General features: G+C 46.0%; 1 protein-coding gene across 1 annotated transcript in view; it reads right to left on the bottom strand.

The window, feature by feature from the left end:
* ptprga (protein tyrosine phosphatase receptor type Ga) overlaps nt 1-18,699 on the bottom strand; it is a 196,909-nt gene that overhangs the window by 10,905 nt on the left and 167,305 nt on the right. The window contains exons 13-20 of the mRNA XM_064304975.1: nt 18,057-18,195; nt 13,241-13,332; nt 6,635-6,726; nt 2,611-2,707; nt 2,386-2,468; nt 1,787-1,921; nt 1,481-1,615; nt 868-1,040 (exon numbers count right to left, since the gene is read on the bottom strand). Coding sequence (XP_064161045.1) covers nt 868-1,040; nt 1,481-1,615; nt 1,787-1,921; nt 2,386-2,468; nt 2,611-2,707; nt 6,635-6,726; nt 13,241-13,332; nt 18,057-18,195 — 946 coding nt within the window. The remainder of the gene's footprint in view (nt 1-867; nt 1,041-1,480; nt 1,616-1,786; nt 1,922-2,385; nt 2,469-2,610; nt 2,708-6,634; nt 6,727-13,240; nt 13,333-18,056; nt 18,196-18,699) is intronic.

Below are 18,699 nucleotides of genomic sequence, written 5' to 3'. Positions count from 1 at the left end.
GCCTCTGTCCCTTAGGTGACAGAGATGCCACATACTGACAAAAAGAGCAATTAAGGCAATACAGGATTCTAGAGGAATGAATACTAAAGCTCAACAAAACCACATGTAACTTTTGAAAATACACAGATGCACATTGGTGGTGGGTGAGGTGAGTTCCCCTTCACTGTAAAGCACTTTGAGCATTTGGAAAAGTGCTATATAAATGTAATTATTATTATTATTAATAATAATAATAATAATAATAATAATAATAATAATAGATGCAATATAACACCATCGTCACTAATTAGAACAATCAATTGTTGTAAATTATAGCTCTGAAAACACTTACATGTTAAGTAAATATGAACATAAAAAAACATATCCATGATTTAACTATACAACTTAAATAACAACAATGTCCATTAGGGCCACAGGCCACAGTCATGGTGCTAGACCGTAGGAAGCATCACAACATTGAAAACCAGTGTTTTAGCAGTACACACGACTCAACTGTCCTTATTATTATTATTAAAATGCTCATTATAGTGCCTGACGTTTATGAGGTCTGGGAGCAGCACTGCCCCCTAGTGTTCTGAGTACCAGTAGTGGGCTGACACCCCCATAGACATATGAGTATGTCTGATATATTCCTTTCCTGTTAATTTCCCTTACTGCCTCCTATACATATGTATAATATACAAATTCTGATCCCATGTCTCCATGGCAGTCCTCCTCTACAGACAGTGTATTGGCTCATATCCCTAAGCTGCCCCCTGTTGTTCCCAAACTGTACAAACACAATACCCATGTCTCCATAATGCCTCCTCTTGAACTTGCAGCATATGAATGCGGCACCCTTGTCACCGCAGCGCCCCCCTACTGTACCTGCAGTGTACTACGAGTGGACCCATGTCCGGTGTCTGGGCTGCGGAGGACCGCCGCACGAAGGTGAGGACGGGCAGGGTGTACTCCGGCACGCCCATGTCAGGCCACTGTGTGTAGTGATACTGGATCACTGTGCGCTCGTTCTGCCGCCCCTTTGGGTTCCCCTTCTGACCCTGAAATGAGAGGAAATGAAATGAGGTAAAGGGGGGTCGGTGGGGTAAATCAAGAGGTGCAGGTGGGGACACAAACCAGCTGTGAATTCTGGAAGACCGTTGGAGTAGCAGATGTTGACCCATTTAAGAATATTAACAATTTGAACAGGATACATTACATTACATTGCATACACTACAACTATTTGACAGGCACTCTATTCCAGTGCAAAAACTTGCAATAAGAAGTGCTGGAATCACAGCACCTATCACAGCAACCATATTCAACTTCGCAGACAACAGTGATGGCAGATTAAAAATACTGAACTAAACCACTTTGATCAGTAATTCAGTTCTTAAAGGTGTACATGTTATGGATTACCATGGATTAGACTTGAAGAAGTAAGTAAATGATGACGAAGATGAGGGTGTGCAGGGGCTGGCTGGAGTGCCCGTCTCTCACCTTTTTTACTTTCGTGTTCCGTACTGTGAAGCGTCGCAGCGTGTAGCAGGCGTGTACTTTTGTGCTCTTTAGCGTCACCACGATGTTCCCGTACTCCTCGCTGTTCTCAGTCGGCCAGTACTGATCGCACTTTCTCTGCAAAGGACAAACGAGGAGAAGCCCAGTCTCAGCTGCCTGCCCTTTCAGCACACCACATGATGGGAAACCTGATAGTAACCTGTTTAAATGAGACTTGTTGTTTCTGCAGTGGCTGTCAATGCCCGTTAACTGAAATGACCTGGGTGCAGGCTGCTGTGCAGAACGTACCCTTCCTTTCTCCACCAGGTTTGTGATCATTACGATGATTCCAGTGTTCTGTTCCCAGATCATCCTCCAGAAGTCCTCAAAGGTGGACTTCAGAGGACCCTGAGCGGCGATGTAAGCCTTGGGCTTGTTATATCCCTAATGGACATAGGGAACACTGTGAAGCACTACACAAACATGTACACACAAACATATTCCCACACACACGCATGCACACACAGACACACACACGCACATACACCACTCCGCACACACAAACACACACACACACACACACGCATGTACACACAAACATATTCCCACACACACGCACGCACGTACACACACATGCCTGCACACACGCATGCACACATACACACACACACACACACACGCATGTACACACACATGCACGCACACACGCACGTACACACACACACGCACCCAGACACATGCACACACACACATACACCCCTCCGCACACACAAACACACACACACACAGACACACGAACGCATGCACGCACACACACAAACACACCCCTCCTCACACACACACACACACCCCCTCCACACACACACACACACACAAGTATAGGAAAAGGAAAGGTTCCGTCCACTCACATCCACGTAGTTAGCATTGATGTAGTCGCTGTGTTTGGCATCCTTTCCCGCTAAAGGGCGTAACTTCACCCTGCTGTGATCGTCTGCGGAACAAGCGGGAAGTGTGGTACAACGTTAATCGCTCTCATCTGCGGCAAAAACACTTTGGCTCCCAGTAAACACTGTCTGGGAGCGAAGGCTCAGAGATCAAGGCCCCGTTATTCCACAGCACGGACGCGCACTCACAGGCAACGATGTTTATGTATCTGTTCTTGTGCTTGTTGTCGGGGTGATTGGAGTGTTCCGACGTGATCTTCATGTCCGCTGTGCATCTCTGCACCTCCTGCGGAGAAGCACACAGACGGGGATGATCGCCCCGCTGAAAACCAGACATCTCCGAGGCACCGCGGGATACAATGACACTCTTCATCGTACCCAAATTTGCTTTCAGTGCGTTTTTATAATGGAAAACAACATAAAACAGATAAAGAATATAAAACTGATAACGACTGCAAGGCCACTGCATTTGCTCAAAATGACAACAACGTCTTGAAACAAAATACACTGGATTTACCTTTTCCTACTGTTTGTATGGTAAACCTTAAGCAACAAAGATGTGGTTGTCCATACACTGTATGGGGATACACTAAATTGCCCTTTTTGATCTTTCTTTTTGACAATGGAAGGCTGCCCTGATAACATGTTCAGCATTTAATTACACATACCAAAGATATCAATGCATAACAATGACCTATTTGTGAAATAAGAAATTCTTACTTGAAATGTGCAATATTTTGTCATTTATATTATGAAATATAGTGCAAAATATATCAATTATTGGTTCTTTGGTCTCAGTGGGATGTATCTTAATATTACCAACAGGATGTATTATTGCAGTATTTTTTAAAATATTTGGAGATATATTTTCTCTGATAAGGAACAAAAGTTATAGGCTTACCCCCACACTCTTCAGCTTAGAAGACATATAAAATTGTTCTGAGACATAATTAAACTCAGAGCAAGTATTTGGTTGAAAGAGCTAAGCATTTTATAGCCCAACTACTTGGGCCAGGAACACCCAGCTTTCACACATATCTGTGAATTACTTGTCCTCCTTTACTTTTGCCTCAAACCATAAGGAGAAATGTCAAGCTCCTATTAGACCTACTGCACACCTTAGTGATTGTTTTAAAGAAAATGCGCTGGTGCGTACTGGTGAAAATGCCAAATTTCCCTTTTGAAATGGCTGCCGAATGCCCCATGCCAGTGGAGGCAGTGCCACGCACGCTTTGGTTGTCAGGGGAGGATAGGCTTTCCAGTGCCATCTGTTCCTTTTCCCCTCTGGCGCCACGACGCTTCCCCCTGGTCACCCTCCAGCGCGCTGGGCAGCTGTGTTTCTGACGAAGGGAGCGCGGCCCCCCCCTGCAGATGAGGCTCGGGGTCTATTTACGGGCCCCTGGAGGACCGCTGCACATGAATCCGACTGCTCCAAAACCGTTTATTACATTTCCTTCTTTTGTATCCGTGTCCAGAAAACACATGTTTGCGGTATAATATAAACATGATTACGGCTCATTTGCATGCTACCATCCAAAGTGTAGAGAGCGCTTACTTTAGTCTGAACTGGGGATTGCTTGCTGGATGGATTTACAAATAAGCAAACACGTTTCCATGCTTAAAAAATAAATAAATAAATAAATAAATAAATTCTGTATTTTCCCAGCATGTAAGTATGGAAGCAGGTGTATATTTAGGAAGGGCAGAACTGAAAACCTTTCAGTGGTCTGGGATTGAACCAAACTTGTCAGTGGAAGGAAGGGGTGATCAGATCCCGTCTGTAAGAGGAGCTGGTAAGGACACAGGTTATAAACCCACTTGCCAATGCCCTCACCAGATGGCAGTGGCTCTATTTACCCATGAGGCACAGCTGCACGCTGGCTACTGTTACCCACAGTGCAGAGAATAGCTCATCACACTGGACCTGCCCCTTACTGGCATGGGTGTCCTGTACGCCTGGGAAATACATGGGATTTCACAACCATTTAAAATGAGACTTACATCACTGCTCACGAGAAGCCCTGTACTAACAGTGTTATCCGGGCCTCTGTACTAAATATGCCCACAGAATGATCACCCACTGTGCATGAATTATGAATACACTCAAACAGTGTATATATATGTATGTATGCATATATATATGTATATATATAATTACAGAATAGAAAAACTTATTTCTGATACAACTGCTGTCCATCAGAAGGCACCCTGTGAGGCCATGCTTGTGGGTTGATGATGTTCCTCTACAACATGCAGGACTCTGTACACAACTGCTCTGACAAAGACAGGGGCCATAAACCTGAACAGAAGAACTGAATAATGCATCAATTGAGAACATTTCTAAAGTACCAGTTAGTGTGCTGGAGACTAAGTATGCGTCCTCAAGTTCAGCAGTGACCATGCATACTAATCTCAATTTGCTGTGGGATCACGTGAGATGGAAGGCTTTGCACCATGACTACCGAACAGCAGCTTGGTACAAAACAGTTACACTCCTGTAGTTCTAAATTCCATTGCTCTTCCTAAAGATGACTGAAAAGATGCTTTTTCTCATGGAGCTGGAAGAAATCTTTCTTGAGGATTGAGGACTATGGCCATCCTGTGAAGCTGAAGCAGATGCTTCAGTACTGCCCATAACGGGGGGAGAACATATGTACACAGATCGTTTGAACACCGTTCTCTTTAACTGGCCACCATATACAAAATCCCCAAAAACTGCACAGACCGACGCACCTTCCAGGTCGTTTAGGTTTGTTGTTTGTTGTTGGGTGTCTTTCTGCTGAAGTTTTCTCTGTGCAGTGTAACCTGACAGTGCTCTTTCTGAGCTGCAAACATTTCTCTCTGGTTTCTCCATCCTTCCAATCCCGACCGCATTTCGCTTGGCCCAGCCGGAGCCGATTACACCCCCCTACCCTCCACCCCCATTCCCACTGGGCCCGGCTTCACAAAGGCTCTCCTCGGGGATCACTGGAGCTCCAGCCAACAGGGTTTTGCTCTGCTGCTCCCCCGTTCCTACCTCCCCTTTTCTTCCCTCTCTGGGGCGAATAAAGGGCTTTGGAGCAGACAGAGCGCTCCATTGAGAGAGAGTGGCCCCTTCTCCGCGAGCACTTAAGCCACTTCCCCGTGTCCATCAAGGGCCAGGACAAAGCCAGGGGCCTGCCACTCCGGTGAGGAAGCTCATTAACACGCTCCTCTCCCCAGCGCTGCCGCCAGGGAGCTCAGGAATTCAGCAGGGGCACCGGACAACGCCAGGAGGGACACGTCCCAACCCAGCCCTGGCTCCTTTGGAGCCATTACCCCCACCCATCCGCTTTTCACTGGCCCAAGACTGAGCTCTTGCATAACATGGACGCCAAGGTGAATCGCTAGATATTGAGGGGAGAGCGTTTGAAGACCGAAAAAGCAAAAGAGATCAACCTATTGAGCCCCGTTCTGAAAAAGCAATGGCATAAATGAGAGAGTAAAAAGTGAATGATATAATCTTTTGGTCTCATAACTAAAGTAATTAAAATTACTCCTTCTGGTGTTCAGACGGTCATCTGAGGGTACTGATTGAAGTCTCTGTTAAATGGCATCTGAAAACCAGCCATGCTTGGCCTCAGACAGTCTCTGAAGATAATGGCCGTCACCAGATCATTATTTCTTGTTTGATGGTGCCAGAGGCAGCTGTGATCAATAGTGTGGAGCGTGGATCCCATGAATTATTGATACTGCTGCTCTGCTTCTGATCTGCCCAATCAGCACGCAGCCTCCAGAGGTAAATATTTGTTTTTCACATAGACCGTGGCCGTGTGTCACTCCACGTTCCTGTCCAAGCAACCAGCGAGGAAAACTGCTCTAAATGAGCCCGAATGGCCTCCTTCCCTAGCCATCTGCTTCCTCCACCAGTGGGAATTGTACCACCAGGCCCGTGCGCATGCAGGAGTGAGCGAGAGAGCCATCAGTCCCGCGGAGGCCTCGCCCCACTTTTACGCCCAGGGCGTGCTCCCATCAACATTACCCTCCAAGATGGTGCTAAGTCAAACAAAGTGGGTCTGTCTCATTATGGTAGCTGAAGTCTCCTGTAGCAGACACCCCCCTGCCCATTTTACCCCCTCCCCCCATCCTGGAATGTGCAGGAAAATCCAAATTAATGTTTAACAGAAGATTAAAGATTAAAAAACACACAAAAGGAGAAAAAAGCATGAAAAAGAAAAAATACACAAACCCTTACCTCGAAATCTTCCGAGAAGCCGTGCTGGTTGTTGGAGTACAGCTCTGTGATGTGTTTGATAAACTGCTTGACAGGAATGGCCTCCATGTCATCTGAAAAGGAGACACGTGCCTATTGTTATACCAACATGAGGAAATAAGGGTTCTAAAAAACATATCAGGCTTCACGTGGAAACCTAGACCCTGGTCTACATGCTCATTCATATAGCAACGTACATGTTTCAGAAAAAGAGATGAGAGCACTGCATTATTCCTGTCTGGGAGCTTGTGTTTCTTATGGGTAATATAAGTTCAGAGCTTTCATCATGTGGTATGTCATAAATGATTCAGATATAGTCTGTCTGCACCCATTTCATATTTCACAAGTGGGAGAACTGCTGAGGATCCACATCTTAACCCCTTAAAACCCACTTAAAACCTGGGGCAACACGTACACAAGATGTACGCAACACCAAGATACATGTGGATTGGAGTGGATTGAACAAAGCAGTAAAATCTCATGTGTTTTCCCAAAGGTGGGCCCAAGTGTCCCCAAAACCTCATGGCACCAAACTTCACCAAATTAGAATATTGTGCATATCTTATTTCCCAGCCACACTCCACTTCCAGAAGTGAATTCAGTTGAGGGTGGTGCCCTCTGGAACCCCACAAAACAAATATTCTCTATTTACCCATTCTCTCTTTTTGGCTAAGTCCTGCATTTCAGTAAAAAGATGACCTTTTGGAGAGCGTCTATGTACAAAATGTGTTCACAATGGTTACTTATCACATACTAAATTCACTTAGAAACAATCAGACCACGTGTTTTAACCGTGCTGTGTGCTCTGAACTGCACTCAGCTGTCAGGCTGCTGTAAGTCTGGCCTGTAAGTGGTAAGCAGGCTTCTCTAATTTGCATATCCAAACAGTGACTGTATGACATGAGGCAGAGTCTCCCAACACCCCTTTTATTAGTTATCAAAGCTTACAAAGGAATTTCAAGGGGAAGAGTGAAGTACGGGAACTCTTTCACCAACAGTCCCACACGCAGACAAACATACACACAGACATATGTGAGCAGGCAGTGCTCTCTACAATAACAGTTGACCTGTAGTACTAGCAGTTGTTTGATTTGTTTTGGACAGTTATTGGATTATAAAGTACACAATCATCAACCTGGGATGTCAATGTCAGCCCTCCTTTGGGGAAAGGGACTGCCTTGTCAATCCTGTTTTCATCTATAGTGGTTTTGCTGATCGAGATGGGGTTTTGTGCATCAAAATGCAGAGTCTTTACAATGGTATACGGGTTATAGCGATGCACCTTGAATCAGTGGCAGATAAAAGGAATAATTTAAGACAATGTTATTGTTAGACACCGGAGTCTAATTTCATGGCCATTGGGCTTTAAGAATTTAAGGAAGAGAACAAATCTCCCAGCTGCACATCTTGAGTGTATCTGAGACTTTTCAGTGTAAATTCTGTTTTACGGTTTAACTATATGGACCCGCGGGAGAGCTATCTTCAGTCCTGTTAAAGCACTTCCTTCTCCACTGACAATACTGAACACAGCACACATGGTTGAAACGTAGCACAAACTCCTAAAACAATGGGCGTCATTCACAAAACATGTGTACGATCACATTTGATAGCAAACTGTGTGTGCAAACGTTTCCAAAAACATTTCGGCATTCATCATTTTTTTCTTATCTGTATTTGTTCAACTGGGTGTGTTACGATGGGTACTGTTAGAAAAGGGGAATATACTGGACGTATCTGCAAACTTAATTAATTATGCCGAAAACTCACAAACACAAACACAATCACAAACCGCAACCTTTGTTCAGCTATCCTTAAAAGGTCCTAAACAACAAAATTCTAAACATATACCCAGCATACCCTAAATCAGTATCACTGATTCAACAATTCAATAGAAAATAAAATAACTATAAATGCTTTCATGTTAATTAAACCCCTCAAGACTTGATGGAAAAAAATATACTAGTTGGCATACAATAGCCACATTGTACAGCAGTGACTGCATGAACATCAATACCTCTTATGGAAATAATATGGAAGCACATTTGTTTATACAGAAATACACACATGGTAAAATCTCGCAAAAAAGGGCAATATCAATAAGAGAGGCTTTGCCAAATGGTCACTAGTGCAATTTCCATGAAGTGTGAAAAGCTACCAAATAAATAAGGTCCCTTGTAGCTTACACTGCTATCCATGCCCTGTTAAACAAACTGTCACTTTCTTCCCCCAATTCAGCCACATCCACAAACCCAGCAACATTGTAAAATTCAAACTGACAGATGAAGGTGCTGGCACAGGCATTACTGGGAGGCTCCAAACCGACAGGGCAATTCAACAGGAGATTATGGAGGGCCTGGTGAGACAATTAGCAGCTCTGTCGGTAGATTCATTATAGTCACATATGCCAGGCATGAAGCTGCTCTCCCTTGCAGCTCTTCATACCTCAGTCTGCTGCTTTGAGCATCCTCATTCTGATCCTAAACACACCGGCTGAAAAAAGCATTGGCTAAATCTGTGAGTGCGAGAACGAAGCTTTATTTTCTTTCCTCAATGCCTATAATATATTGCTCTGCGCTATGAAATGCTACACACACACACACACACATAAATACACCCACACACACACATAAATACAACCACACACACATACACACAAAAGCACACAGAGATATTGAAAAGCTCAACACCATCCAAAAAAATTTAAAAACTAGGGCTGAATATTAATGCCAAGCCAGCATTTATTGCATACAGTGTGATGAATTAACATTACGTATGTATGAGATGGAAAACAAACAAAAAGAGATGAGATTTTGTCCACATCCCTTATGTCCTTGGCTGGGAAGTTAGAACAACATTACAATTCCTCCTGTTTTTCACTGCACAGACTGTGACCAGTTTGATTATGCCCTGGCAGCCACACATAAAGGAGACATTTCACTTTTATTGCACAAGATGCCACAGTGAATTGTTTCTCATTTTCGCAATTTCCAGATTTTCCTCTTATCAAGATCAAATTTTTTTTATAGTTGTTTCACAGGTTTTTTTTCTTCTCTGTATAAATAAGCACAACATTTGTTGTACAATCGCTGGCATGTGGTGTCTCACACTCAGATGAGACTGCTGGGCTGAAGGATAATTTAGAATAGGAGACCGAACTGAGTCGGTAAACAGGGTCCTTCGAGGAGACGTTGCTCAGTACCAAACCCATCAGCTCTAACTGTCCAACCACAGCCCGTAACCATGTGCACTGGCTCCGCGCCACGTCTTCCCGGCATGGTGCCACATCTGTCTGCTGCAGATGTGAGCGGTGGCTAACGGTCAGCGCGAGAGAGTCTGGGAATGGGCCAGGCGCGCAGGCGCAGCCCTCAGAACGGCCTCTCTGCTTTTTCACGGCCCGCGCTCCGCTCTGCGCGTGCGGAGCTGGAGCGTGTTCCGGAACCTCGCCGTGAGAGGGACACGGGCGGCGAACGCACACGCGAAGAGCCTCCCGCGCTCACGCACACGGCTGGAGAGTCCCGGTAAGAACACCAGCTGAGGCCGGGGCGGTGACCGGACACACAGCGTGCTGCACAGCTCGCCCATAAACAAACGGGTGCAGCATGAAGAAAGAAACCTATTCACCAAGGCAGTCTCACACTGCTATTCATCCTACCCTTATATACGACTTACTGAGGAGCTGTGAACAGTATTTCTTCTTCTTTCTTAACATTTTTCCATTTTGCTTCCCAATTTTGAATCACTAGTTTTACCTATGAAGTTACTTCTCTCCTCCTTGCACCTACAAACCAAGAGCACTGCAGCTGAGAAGTGCACAGTGTACACAAATATCCAGCGCTAATTCAGCTCTGACGGAGTGTACCTGTGTCCATCGGATATAAAATGTGCTCTTAATGTGCAACATTTTGCTAAGTCAGCATTGAGTTGACTTAATGCACAACATTTTGTTGACTACAACAACATTTCTTTCAAAAATTAGCCTTTGGCTGGCAGAAGTTGCTATGGGAAGAGGTGGAGGTCAATTAATGTTTCACAAGCCGTCTTATGATTTGTATTCTTGCTAAAAACAATTTATACCTCGGTAAACCTCACCAGTACAAATGATAAAAATGTACAATCAGTAACTACAGTGGCTAACAGACTAGATCCATGTGCACATTAAAATTGAATAATGCTACTTTGTTGGCAGAAAATGGCTAAGCGTTGATCTGTTTTCTTTTTTTTAAACTGACGTTGAAGTTTTTTCTGGTATTGAACATGCAGTTTTGCCACCAGCTGAGATTCTCAAAGGAGAATGTCAATGTGATGACGTCAGTTTGACGATGGATCCTCCCTTTCTAGAAATCATTACAAGAGCATCAAAAAGGCAGAAATGGCCATACAACATAAGAAGCATTAAGAGCTTCTCCGGTGCTCCCCTCCCACTGCTAATATCAACACTTTTCACCAGTCAAGTCATGGCCAATTGTTTCTAAGGGGAGAAACGCTGTGCAAAGTACAATGAAATAAAACCTCAGATGGATAGTCGATAATGACGACGACTGCCTTTTAACTACAGCAACAGAAAAAAGCTTAAGCAATGCCATAAAACAGGCAATCACCATCTTAAACATGGGCTGCCACAGCCAATCAATTTTACTGGTTTCATTTTTCAATTATACAGTTCTTCTTTTTATGGTCTTAGATATTATAAAAGGCACTTAAATGGAGTGGTGTTATAGCCTAAATATCTTTACGAAGCACTTAAACAGATTTTCAGAATTAATATCCACCGAAAAAGTCATTAGACAGATGTATTCAGAACTATTTCAATATAAGCTGTAATTTTTGATATTACGCACTTTTGATCAAATTTGACTCATCAAAATGTTCACTAAATTGAACAACAGGCTTCTTATATTGCCCTCAGCTTCAGTTAATGTCACAACTAACGAACTCTGTAATCCTCCAATTAGCACACAGCACAGATTAGCATACTAGTGAAGTGCATGCTCATAACATTAGCATATCTGACCCATTATGTCAATATTATTCATCACACAACTAATAAACTTGCCAGTAAGCTGCTCATTAATCTGAAAAGTGCATCGTTCTCAAAGAAATATTCTGTTTGTGTCAGACTGCATGCTCGACGGTCAAATTTTACACAAAGGTCCTTCTTTCAATAACCTTTAGATAAAATGTGCAAATGGCTGGAGATGAGGGGGGACTTCACTGCGCCATCATGTTGTCACTAATTTAAAAGAAAAAAAAAACACCTATTTTTTCAAACAACTACTTGAAAGCAGGTACTAGTAGATCAGTTGATTTATTATATTTAATTTGGACCAATTGATTTGGTGTTGTAGACAGGCCGACACTACTACATTGACTACACACAACATAAAGAATTGACCCAGCATTCAGAAAAAAACTCTAAAGGAGCCTTAGGGGATTGGAAAGCTCAACAGATACATGGAGTCTATTTCTACACACACGAATGCACACAAGAATAAAATGTTAGCTGGAACACAGGGAAAACTGCATTAGCTATAGTGCAAGGAACAAGAAGAAGTAAAATGTACTAAAATAACTATTATGCCTTTATGTTTTGATTACAGAGCAATAAAACTAATTAATTAGTAACTTACAGTATGTTCTGGATATGTATTGAATAATACTGAAATAATGGTTTATATAAGTGAATGTAGTGAAGTTAAGTAATTAATTTCAGTGATAGTAGAATCAATACAGACTAAATTTCTGTAGCGGCCAGATATTGACTTTCTTTTGCTGAGCTGCACTTATTGATTTAAAATACTGATTGTAGTTATAAGGTACAGACAAACGCCACTGAAAACACAAGTGAAAAACATCACTAGACAGCTAGCATTACAGCACTATCAAGGCAATACAGCCCCTTTATTGTAATTCTCTTTTCAGTTTAACACCGTGTTTCACTAACCAGAACACTAACTTAGAATTTACAAAACATGTAAATAAATTAAAAACACTAAGCTAGACTTTGCTATAGATCATGCACATATACATAAAATAAAATGCACACTCACAAGCATAGATAAGGTCTAAGAGCAAATGCAGATTCACTTGAGTGCTCTAAATGTCAAGGCTGTGTTCATTACTGATAGTCACTGGCTTTTCATGAGAAAGGAAACTAAGAAAGGTAGCCACACCCTGACCCTGGTCCCACCTTCTGTCGTAACTTTGGCCCCACCCACGACTCCAATCCTCATGACTCCGGATCCTTCCATTAGCTCCTCCCTTAACCGCCCATTCCACCCTGGCTTCTCCTCTCCTTCCCTTAGCTCATCCCCTGCTGCTAGTCACTCCCCTGGACTTTGCCCCTTTTCTCGATCCTGGCCCAGGCCCCTCCCTTGACCGTGATCCTTAACCTGTGATCCTACCCACTCCTCTGCCCCTGACCCAACCCCCGGTCCCACCCTGGCTGCAGCCCACCTCTTGTGCTGTGACCCAAGTTTCTGTCTTGGCCGTGACCCTGCTTCACCACCCATGGTCTCTCCTCAGGTTTGGCTTTTTCTGTGACCCGTCCCCCAGCCTCATCTCTGGCCTGGGTGTAATGGGTGGGCTCACCTGGGATGGGGATGATGGGAATACTCTCATTGGGGACCACTCTGGGGGAGCTGCTGTCCTCAACGTAGAAATGGGCCGTCTGGAAACACCTCCTGTAGGGGCAGGAGGAAAGGAAGCAGAGATCATGTAAATAATGAAAAAATGCACCAGGCTCACAGGTGATAATCCTCCTAAAAGTAAACACAGATGGCCTGCGGACTCATGATTGACTCAGAGTGTACTCTGGACCCTTGGAGCAGGTTTAGTTCTGCTCACTGCACACATAAACATACGGACATGCGTGTACATTTCACTCCCACAGATATTAGATTCTATATCTATAAGTAACAGCTTCCTGAATCTCACCATTTCAAACCAGGTTTGCAGTCTCGTTCTTTCTTTATCTCTCTCTCTGTCACACACACACACATGCACGCAAGTACATACACACACACACACACACATGCTTCAGCCCAGCGGGGACACATTTGACAGACAAACAGCCACGGGTCCCCTGGAAGTCAAGTTCTGAGGGAAATACATCAGTGTGTTCTCATCCTCTCATTTGTAGATAAACAACAGCAGAGAAAAAGCGAAAACAGACCAATGGGAAAACACTTGAAATTGCCTCCTCTCCGCAAATTCAGGATTGCGCAACCACTGAGATTAAATCAGCACCTGTTTGTCTTGTAAGACGCACGGCAAACGAAAAGTGAAAGGCGGGCTCAGTAAGTGCGGGGAAAGGGAAAATCAATAGGTAAGAGTGCAGAAGGAGAGAGAGAGAGAGGGAGAGAGAGAGAGCCTGCCTTCTCGCAGCTGGTCACATTCCAGGTTAAACATTTAAAGGAGGACTCCCTGCCTGCCAGTGTGTCTCTATGCAGCTCCTACCTGTACTTAATGCAGAGCAGGGAGCAGAGGCTGGCCATCCCGGAGAGACACAGGAGCAGAAGAGAGGAGAGAGCCGCGTTTACATGGTGCAGCTGAGAGCGAGGGAAGGGGAGGGGAGGGGAGGGAGGCGTGGGCCTTCCTGTAGCGCGTCACGGGCCCCCTCCCCCCGCTGCCGCTAATGACCTGTCGGGGGCTGGCGCTTCAGGGATAACGAGCCTCCCTCCCTCCCTCCCTCCCTCCCTCCCTCCCTCCTGCCTCTCCTCTCCCGCTGCCTCGGCGTGGGCCAATAGCGCAATGTGCACTGATCCCACATCAGCTCCTGCTTTGTACTCGCAGAGGCCGGAGCGAAGGATTACAGCGTGGCGTGCTGATCCTGGACCAGTCCTGGCACCACTGCCCCGGCCGGGGGTGGAGCCAGCCCCCAAATAAGATAACCATTGATCAACGCTCTCCTTTCACTCTCGCACCTGCACTCCCCACCCCCACACCTCATCCACACACCACTGCTCAGCTGTATACTGCAGGCTTTACGCACAACCTGCAACCCGCGACACAAACGCGTGCACTTAGTACACAGGGTTGGAGACCATCTGCTTTTTGCGTAGCACAGTAGCGAAGCAGGATCATCTCATTGAGATATAAGCTAATGCTGTGAAATCAGACTTCGGGGGGTAAAGGAGCGGGTCGCGGGGGATTGGAATGCTGGGGATGGCCCGCGGATCAGCGGGAAGGGGAAACCCCACGCAGGGCGGACAGTGCGAGGACAAAAAGCCTGGCTGCCCTCAGGACGGAAGCGGACCTGAGCGTTAGCTTAGCGCAGGGGGCTAATCTGCCCCGTGTCTAGTCGTGTAATTAGAGGGGCAGCCCCCCTGTAAGGGCCCGGAGTCTCAGGGCTTGTATAAGCCTCTTTGGGTTTCGCGCTTGCCATAAACAATGGGAAACTAATCAATGCAGCGCACTGACCTTTGGAAATCCGGAAGGCAGGGGAAAATAAGAAAAAAAGAAAGCCAAGGTGCCTGACTGCAAACGATCTTCCCTCGCACTGAAGTCTTTACAGTGAGAGGAACCTCGGTGCTTTCAGGAAAGAGTCGTACAGCCTAACCTTGGTATCAGAACCATATCTTTATGTTTAAAGAAAACAACCCAGTCTTTAAATAGTATCTGTGATTTAATTATCATCGACATAATTGTCTGCATGACAGTGCCCATTGGAGAATGATTAGCTTAAGTGTGTGTGTGTGTGTACTTGGGTATGTGTGTCAGAACCTAGATGAAGTATCCTATTAGTGCCAAAGCCTGAATTACAAAAATGTGATGTAATTCAGGCTCCCATGACAAAATCTCAGACTATGCTGAATGAGAGGAGGACAGAGATGTCAATAAGTCATTGACTGCAAAGCTTGTTTAACCTGTTTCTTTGACGTTCCTGGCATAGTGTGCACTGTTGTTATCACCCACCAGTCAGGGAAGCATACATTTTATTCTTAAAATGATTTATTTGTGACAGACACCCTCACTGAACCACTTACAGAGCTTACACTTTTACACAACAAGGTACTTACTGAAGGAAATAAGGTTAAGTACCTCACTCATGGATACTACAGCACACCTGGGAATTAGAGCTGCAACCTTCGAGTTATACGTTCAGTCCCCTAACCAGTAAAGCCGACTTCCTGCAGGGACTAAAATGGTGTGCTTCATCCCCACTGTTTCCACTTTAAACGGTGTAAGAGAAAGGGCATGGGGGTCCTGGGTTTTAATCAACCAGAGGAAGTCCCTTTTTCATGCCAGTGACTGTTCAGTCTAATCCTGTAACCACTGTAACGAGAATCCCCAAAGTTCTGCAGCTTACAGTGAAAGAGTGCTATGCATTCTGGGAGGGGATGGGTGGCATAGGATGAGAGATGTGGGTTCCTCCTGGGTGTAAAAAGGGAAGAAGAGAATGTGTGGGGGAGGGGTGCATACAGAGAGAGAGGGGTAGTCCATGGGTGAAAAGACACTGTGGTGTTAATATGGGGACTGGTAAAATACAGTGTGTGTATGAGTGATGTGTGTGTGTGTGCATATATGTGTGTGTCTCCTGCCCGTGAGAGGGAGGGGCGTGGCACTTGAAGATGCAGTAACAGCTCCTGTTTCTACGGATAATGAGGGCAGGCCATTCTAGTCCATTCTGCTCCACTGCCAGGAGGGAGAGGCAAGCAGGGGGGTTGTGGCTACCATGGCAACACACAACTCCAGAATTCTGAGATCCCCCACGTAGGCGCCAGCCCTGCGGCCTGGAGGTGAGGCGGGGGGAGCCCGTGCCAGCGGTTAAAGAGAACAGCTGGGTCAGTCAGGCAGCCCTCACATCACTCCACACAAGAGACCGGGCTCAGCCCTACCACCGCGGCTGCACCCATTTTACATTTCCTGCACGCCACAGGCCCCTCTGCCACAACAGAAAACCCGGGGATGCACAAACGAGACAGTAACACATTACACACAATACCACAACCCAATTTGGTAAATAAGTAAATAAACAAGTCCTAAATAAGCAACACTGATTGATAATGACCCTGTGTTATCCACCATGTGTTTTGCACCTGAATTATCTGCATGGCTGATCTGCATGGGCAGCATTATGGCACATAGAACAGATAGCAGGGAGATCCCTAAATCAGTGTGGCCCTCAGGGGCCCCAGCACAATATGGAGCTGGTGGAAGGAGGGAGGGTGGGGGAGGGGTGTAGCTGGCCTTCACCCAGCCCATCACTCCGGTGATGCAGCAGAGCACCACGAAGGCTGACAGATGGGCTGTCTTTTCCCCAGGGGTTTGCAGTGTGCGTGTGTGTGTGTGTGTGTGTGTGTGAGAGAGAGAGAGAGAGATAGTTGTGTGTGTGTATGTGTGTGTGTGTGTGTGTGAGAGAGAGAGAGAGAGAGTGAGAGAGAGAGAAAGGTGTGTGTGTGTGTGTGTGAGAGAGAGATAGGTGTGTGTGTGTGTGTGTGAGAGAGCGAGAGAGAGAGAGAGAGAGATAGGTGTGTGTGTGTGTATGTGTGTGTGAGAGAGAGATAGGTGTGTGTGTGTGTGTGTGTGTGGGGGGGGGGGGGGGGTGAGGGGGGGGTGTTGAAGGGTTTAGTCACGGCCAGTCTTAATTGGCAGTTGTGCATTGGTGGTCTTGAAAGGAGCATTTGGGGAGTGGGCGGGGCTTTGAAAGGCAGTCCTTGACTTCAAACGCAGCAGCGAGCGCAACCTTCTCCCGCTCCCTCACCCCGGCTCCCGCTCTCGTGCGCCGAGTATTTCCGGTGGCGGTAAATCTTGTGAAGTGGGCGCTCGCGGGGCGGACAGACGTGGGCGACGGGAGACATAGCCATGGAAACAGACCTTTACAGCCACCCTGACACTAATGGCTAAATAAGGTGTCCCTTGGGGACGGCAGCCACCGTACTCTGTCTCACTTACTGTCACCGGAATATAATCTCACATCTCTAACCTGCTGTCATCTACCTCCCAGCGGGTCTTCCGCTCTGTGCGCGGCTACAGACTGGAGCCCCAGCCACAGGAGAGGCGCTGGAAACGCACGCGGCCCGATCGCGTCGCACGTCACTAAATACGGCACACAAACTAACAAACACGAGACAACAGCTAAACGCGTAACAGATAAATAACTTCATTCCGTGGATTTAAGTCTGAGTGTGCGGGTGTGTATGGGGCAAATAAAACACCCCGTTTCAGTATTTCACTAGCTATGCCCACAGTTTTATAAGCCCCATAAAAAATGTGATTATTCAACCCAGTTTACTTTATGTGCCCTCAATTCCCCCAAAAAAAGTCACTCCTCACTACACATCGATGAACATATGGCCCCCTCTGTACGCCTCCTGCTAATACCCTTTCACGGACACGGAAGCAAACGAATCAGTGAAGAAAAGAGCCGCGCGGGCCAGCGTTGTGATCGGGGTGCGACGCTCACCTCCAGTACACCAGCACGGCCAGCAGCAGGACGAGGCAGACGAACGTCAGGGCCGACACCACCACCAGGGGGATGATCCACTCCACCTTGCTGGAGCCGTGCGCGGGGTTCCTCGTCATGTTGGAGACACTGTTTCTCTCTGTCGGGGCGGGCAGACACCAGGAGGGTCAGGTCGGGTCGGGACGGGAGACCGCGATCAAAACCGGCGGCAGGCTGCCCAAACCCCGCCATCAAACCCTCAGGACCCCGAGCGGCAGCGAGAAGTGAAAAAAAAAACACTGACGAGTTTGAGAGAAGCAGAGATTTCTTTTTTTTTTTTGTTTGACTGTAAACTAAAGCAGACGCCTCGAGCGCAGTTTGTGTTATTCTCCCAGGAAGCAATTAAATGACAATCATCAAATAAATGTGTTCTCTCCTCCCATAAGCCTACCTGCAGCCAGAAGAGGCTGTTCCTGTTTAGTCTGGCCCCGGGGCTCGTGGGTCTGAAAGAGCGTGCGGCAGGCCATATATAAATAATAAATAGTCATATTATTAGATCATATCACAGGACTGCACAGCCGCCTGTGTCTGTTCCATTTTAAATACACACGCCACTTTACCACAGCTTAAAGGCCACACTTGAAGAAGACAGAAGCAGCTGTGC

The sequence above is a fragment of the Anguilla rostrata genome, chromosome 13 (assembly GCF_018555375.3).
Source record: "Anguilla rostrata isolate EN2019 chromosome 13, ASM1855537v3, whole genome shotgun sequence".
NCBI lineage: Eukaryota > Metazoa > Chordata > Actinopteri > Anguilliformes > Anguillidae > Anguilla > Anguilla rostrata.
This window is presented reverse-complemented; position numbering and strand designations above follow the sequence as displayed.